We start from the raw sequence: 7,911 nt of genomic DNA, 5'->3' as shown, positions 1-7,911 counted from the left end.
ACTCTGAGGATCCCCACGGCGCCTCGTCGTCGCCGAGGAAGACGTCGCGCCAGCGGAAGGCCGCGGCGGCGACGTTCGGCGCCGCGCCCCCGCGGGGCGCTCGCGCGAGGTGGGCCGCGCGCGACGGGTCGGACGACTCCGCGGCCGACGCGTCGAGCGCGCCGGCGGGCGCGCCGTCGTGCGTGTCCAGGTCCAGGCCCGCGCGGCCGCCGGGCAGGTGCGCGCCGGGGTAGAGCGCGACGCCTCTGCCCGCGGCGACGTCGCCGGCCGCGTAGAGGCCCCGGCCGGGCGACAGGACCGGCGCGGCCTCGCGGCGCCAGACGCGCCCGGCCTCCGCGCAGATGCGCCAGTCGAGGTGCTGCCGCTCGACGCCGAAGAGGCGCAGGAGCCGACCGCGGCGGTCCGGGGCCCGGAGCGCGAAGGGCTCGACGAAGGGCTGGAGGCGCATGTGGAATGTTGTCTCGCGTTGCCCACGATGGATGGAGCAGCCCCGGTCGGGACGGTTGCAGCGGCTCGCCTCCGTGCGAACACAGAGCGCGCGTTGCCCACGATGTTCGGGACGCGAACAACCAGGCGACGTGGGCTGCCGTCACAAGTTGCGCGCTGCCAGGGTAAACCTCCCTGATTGTTGCACCTGATCGAGCACTGGGCGAGCATGGAGACCGCGGCGCCTGCCTCTCGTGTAGCTCCAAGCGCCTAGCTCTCGCACGCTGTGCATAGTTCCAAGCGCACAGCTCTCGCACGCGCCTAGCTCTCGAGCGCCTCGCTCTCGCCGATGGCCGCGCTGGACGGCGCGGACGTGCGCATCACGTCGGCCCTGCGCCTGCGCTACCCGATCCGCTGCGTGGCGCCCATGGTCGGCCAGTGCGACGGGCCGTTCCGGTCGCTCTGCCGGCGCCACGGCGCGACCCTCGTCTACACGGAGATGCTCGAGGCGGCGCGGTTCGCGCGCGACGACGCGTACGCGCGCGACGCGCTCGGCGGCGGCGTGGACGCCGGGGACCGGCCGCTCGTCGTCCAGTTCTGCGCGAACGAGCCGGCGGCGTTCGCGGCGGCCTGCGCGCGCGCGCGCGCGCTCGGCGCCGACGGCGCGGACCTCAACCTCGGCTGCCCGCAGCTCCGCGCGAAGGAGGGCCGCTACGGCGCGTGGCTCCAGGAGGACTGGGCGCTGTGCCGCGCCATGGTCGCCGCGGCCGCCGCGGCCGTGCCCGAGACCTTCGCGGTGACCGTGAAGCTGCGCGTCCAGTACGACGCGGCGGGCGCGGCGCCGTCGCCGGAGCGGACCGTGGCGTTCGCCAGGGCAGCAAAAGAGAGCGAAATTCCCAACTTCAAAGGCTCATATCTCGGCCATTTTCCACTCGTTTTGGCTAATTCTTGGACGAGCGATCATCTCTCGGAACGGTCTCGAAGCGTGGATGCTTTTTCCGGAACGCGCGCGCGCGGAACACTCACGTTGAAGCGACGTTGAATCACCCTTTTGCTGCCCAGGCGTTCGCGCGCGAGCTCGTCGCGGCGGGCGCGCGGCTCGTGGCTCTCCACGCGCGGACGCGGGGCCGCGTCGACGCGCGGCGCGACGGCGCCGCGGACCTCGCCGTCGTCCGGCGGCTCGTCGACGCGGGTTTGGGCGTGCCCGTGCTCTCGAACGGCAACGTGCGCTCCTCGGCGGACGTCGCCGCGAACCTCGCGGCGACGGGCGCCGCGGGCGTCATGGTCGCGGAGCAGCTCCTCCGCGACCCGTCGCTCTTCGCCCCGTCGCCCCGGCGGCCCGAGGCGCTCCTCGGCGAGTACCTCGACCTCCTGCTCGACCTCGAGCGGCGCGGCGTCCCCCGCGACGACGGCTCGACCCGGGGCAAGGACGGCGCCGTGACGCGCGCGGCCTCGCGCGGCGCGCCGCGCTACTCGAACTGGTGGGCCAACGTCGACGTCGTCAAGGCGCACGCGAAGCGCCTCCTCGAGGGCAACCGGGCCCACGCGGAGACGCTCCAGCGGAACACGTTCCGCAAGTGCCTCTCCGTCGCGAGCCTCGACGCCTACCTCCGGAAGCGCCTCAAGCTCCCCGAGCCCGCGCCCGCGCCCGCGCCGCCCGCGCAGTAAGTTTTGTAGTAGACGGCAAGCTTCTTCAGGCGCGGCGCCGCCGAGTCCGGCCGCTCGCGGTCTCTTTCGGTCGGCGCTGGGTCGCCGCCGGTTTGCGCAGGCCGAGCGAGGTTTCGAACAGCCGCGCGTCGCGCATGATGTTGCATTTCCGTTCCGCGTGTTGCCTTTAGTTTGTGTGTTCCACAGCTGCTGCCGCGCCTCGCCGCCGCTACCTAAATTGCCGTTCCGCGCCGCACGACCGAGCCACCGCCCGCGCCGCGCGCTGCACCGGTCGCACCGCCAGGAGCGCGACCACAGATCCCCGACCGCGCGCGGGTCGCCGTTGCGCGCCGCGCCGCCGCGGCCGACAGCAAAAAAGCAGCCAGCCGGTCATGGCATCCCTGCCCGCGCGCCTCGCGGCGCGCTACGAGACGTGCCTCGTCGGCTGGCCCGTGCCGACGAAGATGGCGCGCCGCCGGCGTCCGAGGCGCCGCGCGCGACCCGCCGCCGCGCGCGCGCCCGCGGAGCCGGCCGCGGCTCCGTTTCCCGTCGAGCCGGCGCGGCGCGCGCGCGCGCGCCGCCGCCTCGCCGCCGGCGCCGACCGCGACCGCTGCCCCCCTGTGTAGGCCACGGGCGCGTGCCTCTGGGGCCTCGGCGACGTCGTCGCCCAGTCCGCGACGCGCAAGGGCGACGACGCGGTCGACGCGCCGCGGCTCGCGCGGGCCGTGACCTTCGGGTGCGTCATCCACGCGCCGATCGCGCACGTGCACTACGAGTTCCTCGAGTCCTTCGTGCAGCGGCTCAAGGTGCCGAGCGGCCGCGTGCCCCTCGTCAAGCTCGTCATGGAGCAGTTCGTCTACTGGGGCTACTTCTCGAACGCGCTCTACCACTTCGCCATGGCGACGATGGAGGGCGAAACGACGAGCGCCGCGTGCGACCGCGTCCGCGACCGGCTCTGGCCGACCATGGTCGCGCAGTGGTCCTTCTGGATCCCCGTCCAGTACCTCAACTTCCGCTTCGCGCCCGTGCGCCACCAGCTCAACGTCGTCCTCGCGACGTCCGTCGTCTGGACCGCGTTCCTCTCCTACACGTTCCCGCAGAAGGAGGAGGCGCCGTCCGAGGAGCTGTAGAAAGAAAATCACACCCGGGGGAGGGGGGGGCGCCCCTCAGAGCTCGACGGTGCCGCGCTTCTTGTAGTGGCGGACGCCGCGGATGATGTCGGCGACGTGGGGGCTGTCGACGCCGTGGCGCGCGACGTACTTCTGGAAGCCGCGCGTGAACTCGGCCTTCTCGAGCTTGCCGGAGCCCTCGACGTCGAACTCGTGGAAGAGGTCGAGCTCGAACTTGAGGTTGCCGTCCGCCGACGCGCCGATGGCGCGGAGCAGCGCGATGAACTGCATGGTGTTGAGGAAGCCCTTGTCCGCGTGGACGACGTGGAAGACGGCGTCGAGCTCGCCCTCCTCGAGGGGCGCCGTGAGGTCGACCTCGTCGGCGTCCGCGGCCGCCGCGGCGCCGCCGTCGTCGTCGTCGTCGCCGTCGTCGCCGGCCGCGGCGTCGTCCGGCGGCGCGGCGGGCGCCGCGGGCGCCGCGGCGTCCGGCGGCGCCGGCAGGGCCATGGCCGCGGGCGCCTCGGCCGCGGGCGGCGGCGGCGCGGACGACGCGCGGTCGCTCTTCAGCTCGGCCTCCGCGGCCTCGACGGCCGCGCGCTCGAGCGCCGCGTCGGTCTCGGCCCGCGCCGCGGCCTCCTCGGCCCGCGAGCGCTCGGCCTCCGCGAGCGCCGCGGCGCGCGCGGCCTCGTCGCGCCTCGCGGCCGCGGCGGCGGCCGCGTCGGCCTCGGCGCGCGCGCGCGCGGCCTCGGCCTCGGCGCGCGCGCGCTCGGCCTCGGCGCGCGCCGCCGCGTCGGCCTCGCCCTCGGCCGCGAGGCGCTCGGCCTCGAGCGCCGCGCGCGTCGCCTCGGCCTCGGCGCGCGCCGCGGCCTCGGCGCGCGCCGCGGCCTCGGCCTCGGCCCGCTCCCGGGCCTCGCGCGCCTCGGCCTCGGCGCGCCGCGCGGCCGCCTCGGCCGCGGCCTGGGCCTCGGCCTCGAGGCGCGCGGCCTCGAGCTCGTCGCGCTTCCGCCGCGCCTCGGCGGCCTCGGCCGCGCGGAGCCGCTCGGCCTCGAGGAGGTAGCCGCCGCCGTTCGCGACGGCGATGCCGTGGTAGAGCGTCGTCGCCCAGAGGAGCATGTCCTGCACCGTCGTCGCCTGCATGACGAGGACGGCGCAGCCGGAGACGACGCGGAACGTGAAGTGGCGGCCGCTCTCCTGGTTGGGCACGAGGGACACGACGGAGCCCATGAGGTGGATGCGGTCCTTGAGCGACTCCTCGTCGTCTTTCGACGTGTAGTAGGACAGCTTCGACTCCTTGAGCACGAAGTAGCGCTCCTTCCAGTTGTTCTTCGCGCCGGACGCGCCGCCGGTCCGCGCGCTGCGGCCCCGGGCCTGCTTGTGGAGCCAGCCGGAGAGGACGGGCGCGCGCGCGAAGGTGAGCGTGAGCGGCGGCTGCCAGCCCGTGAGGCGCTTGATCGTGTCCTGGTAGGGCGCGATCATCGTCGAGTCGCCGTCGACGGCGACGAGCGCGGAGCCCTCCGTGACGGCGGCGGACGGCGAGCCGCCGGCCGCCGGCGCGCGGACGTGCTTGACGACGGCCCACTCGGCCGCGCGCTCGAGGACGATGTTGAGCCTGTGTGGAAATCAACCACTGGTTTGGGGGGTCCCCACCAAACTTCAGAACTCTCTATCTCGATCAAATCGAAGTCGATTCGGTTGATTTTTGGACGAATCGATTGCTCTCATCGAGTTCTCGAAGCACAGCCAAAGAGTACGGCGCAATCCGTTCAATTATGCGCACATTGAAGTCGGGTTGAAGATTTGATTTCCACACAGTTTGAGCTTCTGCTTCGTCGCGAAGTGGACGTCGTAGGTCTCTAACGGTATCCGCTTCGCCGCGCTCAACAGCGGGTCGCTCGACAGGCCGCGGGAGTTGGCGATGGCGCCGCGGAGCGCGTCGATCCACGCCTCCGTCTCCTCCTTGGACGACCCGTAGAGGTGGAGCGCGCCCTGCGTCGTCACGAGCTCGAACGCGTTCGCGTAGAGCCGCGTGTGGTAGACGGAGCACGTCGGCTCCATGAGGTAGACGTTGAGGGCCTCGAGGCTGTACTTGTCCTCGGCCTTGTAGAGCGCCGACGACGTCAGCGCGTAGAACCGGAGCGGCCACGGGTCGTCGCGCTGCGCCTTCAGGGGCTGCGTCGCGAGGTAGCCGTCGAGGAGCACCTGCTCGTCGTTCTCGCCGCTGCGCTTGCTCGCGAGGTCGTCGCGCGCGACGAGCTTGGCGATGGCGGCCTCGACGCCGGCGAGCCAGGCGTCGCGCTCGTCGCCGGACTTGGCGACGAGCGTTATGGTCTTCTCGCCGGACGCGACCTCGAGGCCGCAGTCGCCGCGGGGCTCGACGCGGCTCCCGGAATGGAGCTTGAACTCGCCCTGCTTCTTGTAGGTCGAGTGGTGGTCCGCGTGGTACGTGAGGGCCGAGCCGTGGAGCACGAAGAACTTCCGCGTCGTCTTCGTGCCGAAGACGCCGCGGACGTCGATGGAGAGGTAGGACTGGCACGTGCTGCCGAGCAGGGACACGGTGTCGGCGATGGCCGCCTTCCACGCGTCGCGCTCGGCCTCGGACGTCGCGGACAGCCGCAGCGCCTCGTTGTTCGTGGAGATCTCGAAGCAGAACTGGCGCTTGGGCTCGTCGACGTCGCTCACCTCGCAGCCGACGGTGAGGAGGAGGTCGCCCTTGGCGTCGTCCATCTTCTTGTGCGTCTCGTAGTAGACGAGCGAGCTCCCGTTGAGCACGAAGTAGCGCTTCTTCCAGTTCGCGCCTGCGCGGGGCGGGGGGGTGGGCGCCGGGCGGCCGCGGCGCGCGCGGCGGGACGCCGGGCGGCGCCGCTCTTCTTGGCCCGCTTCACGAGGTAGCCCGTCTTGCTCACCGTGCCCTCGAACCCGAGGGCGGCGCCGATCTGTTCCGCCTCGGAGAGGTCCATTGTTTAGGCACGGATGGCGGCAGCCCCAAAGTTGCCGCGATGATGAAGTGCATCGTCGACCTTACAGGTCAGGCACTCTCTCCAGCCCAGCATGGATCATCGAGATCATTAGGCCACTCCCCACGAGCTCGGCTGGGTCGCGAACCTCAGCAGCAGCTCCGGCAACTCGCGTCCATAGCCTGAACAAACTCGCCCTCCACTCGCAACAGGGTGGGCCGCCGCGGCCGCGGGGTGCGACATCCACGATGACCGGACGCAAGACGAGTCTGATGGTCGCGGCGCGCCTCTCGAAGCTCGAGCGCGCCTATCAGAAGGTGTTCAAGGGCTGCGCGGCGTGCGGCGCGCCCGCCCGCTTCACCTGCCCCTGCCACACGAAGCTGTTCTGCTCCGAGGCCTGTCAACGAATCGTTTGGATGGAGCGCGGCCACAAGAAAATCTGCAAAGTTCTTCGCGAGGTCCGGGCAGCGGCCGATGCGCGCCAGCAGCAGCGATCGCGCGCGGACGAGGCGCGCGCGCGCATCCGCGCGGAGCACGAAGCAGCCCGCGCGCGGCGCGAGGCGGAGCCGGAGCGGAAGCCGGAATCAGCGCGCAATGGGTCGCGGTGTCCGATCTGCTTGGAGGATTGGAACGCTCATGCCAGTGAGAATATTTCTTGCGTCTTTGTCCATTGCTGCTGCCATCTGGTTTGCGATCCGTGCCACGAGAAGATTCAAGACAAACCGTGTCCTATCTGTCGAGCGCCGGCTAGCAGCAGATACTCCCCATGGGCTATCGTTTCGCTTCGTCGCCACGTGCAGAATGACGTGCCTGAAGCCGTCGAAGAACTGGCGAGACTGTATAAAAAAGGAGGTGTTTTTGGGCTCGTGAAAGACGAAGAAAAGGCCGCGATACTTTTCGCGCGCGCCGTTGAGCTTGGGAGCGTGGAAGCGATGGTGAATCTTGGGCTTTTGTATGAGCACGGATGCACGGTAAGCGGCCTCAAGGAGGACAAGAAGAAATCGATGCAACTATATCGCATGGCCGCTGACCGGGGCAACGCGGCTGCGCAATACAACATCGGCGAGCTGTTCGAGCTGAGCGGGGATGAGTTCGAGGTCGAAGACAGCATGGCCGAAGCGCGGCACTGGTACGCGCGCTCCGCCGCCCAGGGCTGGAAGATGGCCGTGTGGGCGCTCGAGCGCCTTGATGCCGAATGCTAAATTTGCCGCGAGCTGTTTTAAGCCACGCGCGAGGCCGCCTCGCCGGCACTGAGCTTCATCTGCCGGGCCCCGCATGCTTCCCCCGAGTCGTGGGGCGCATAGCGTCGTTTAACCTGCCGGCAGGACATGTTGCGCCCACGCCGACCGCCATCATGATATTAAGGCCCCCCGCGGCGGCGTCAGACGGCGTCGTCCCAGAGCTTCGCCGCGGACGCGCGGCGCGGGCTCGGCGACGCGGCGGAGCCCGCGGGCGAGAGGGACGACCGGCGCCGCGCGGCGTTCGTCGGCGACGTCCAGGAGCCGAGCTCGCCGGAGTCGAGGGGCGACGCCTCCGCCGACCGGGCGCCGCCGGCCGCGGCCGGCGCGGGGTCCTTGGTCTCGCCGTCCTCCGCGTCGCTCGGCGGCCGGCCGGGCGTTCCCGCGCCGCCCGGCTCGGCGAAGGCCGCGCGCGGCGGGCTCGGCGCCTTCTCCGGCTCCTGGAAGAACTGGATGCCGAGGTCGTCGTTGAAGCCGTCGGCGTCCTCGACCTCGACGCGCGTCGGCGACGCGATGGGCCCGAGGCCCTTGTCGCGG

The 7,911-nt window shown here is 71.4% G+C and overlaps 3 protein-coding genes across 3 annotated transcripts in view; 1 reads left to right on the top strand and 2 right to left on the bottom strand.

The window, feature by feature from the left end:
• Positions 1 to 2,375: 2,375 nt before the first annotated feature.
• Positions 2,376 to 3,213, top strand: AURANDRAFT_60183 (hypothetical protein; the record flags this gene model as incomplete). Its single annotated transcript, XM_009040583.1, has 2 exons — positions 2,376 to 2,540; positions 2,700 to 3,213. The coding sequence occupies 2 exons, from the start codon at positions 2,466 to 2,468 to the stop codon at positions 3,201 to 3,203; spliced, it is 579 nt and encodes a 192-aa protein (XP_009038831.1).
• Positions 3,214 to 3,239: 26 nt separating this feature from the next.
• On the bottom strand, positions 3,240 to 6,139 carry AURANDRAFT_65461 (hypothetical protein; the record flags this gene model as incomplete). The annotated part of the gene is made up of 3 exons (XM_009040410.1): positions 3,240 to 4,791; positions 4,993 to 5,977; positions 6,031 to 6,139. 3 exons carry the CDS (start codon positions 6,137 to 6,139, stop codon positions 3,240 to 3,242), a joined length of 2,646 nt encoding a protein of 881 aa, XP_009038658.1.
• A 1,378-nt stretch (positions 6,140 to 7,517) lies between these two features.
• The window catches only part of AURANDRAFT_65460 (hypothetical protein), a gene marked incomplete at both ends in the record, with an annotated part of 1,869 nt that continues 1,475 nt past the window's right edge, over positions 7,518 to 7,911 (bottom strand). The window contains one exon of the mRNA XM_009040409.1: positions 7,518 to 7,734. Coding sequence (XP_009038657.1) covers positions 7,518 to 7,734 — 217 coding nt within the window. The remainder of the gene's footprint in view (positions 7,735 to 7,911) is intronic.

Source organism: Aureococcus anophagefferens (assembly GCF_000186865.1).
Source record: "Aureococcus anophagefferens unplaced genomic scaffold AURANscaffold_15, whole genome shotgun sequence".
Lineage (NCBI taxonomy): Eukaryota > Pelagophyceae > Pelagomonadales > Pelagomonadaceae > Aureococcus > Aureococcus anophagefferens.
This window is presented reverse-complemented; position numbering and strand designations above follow the sequence as displayed.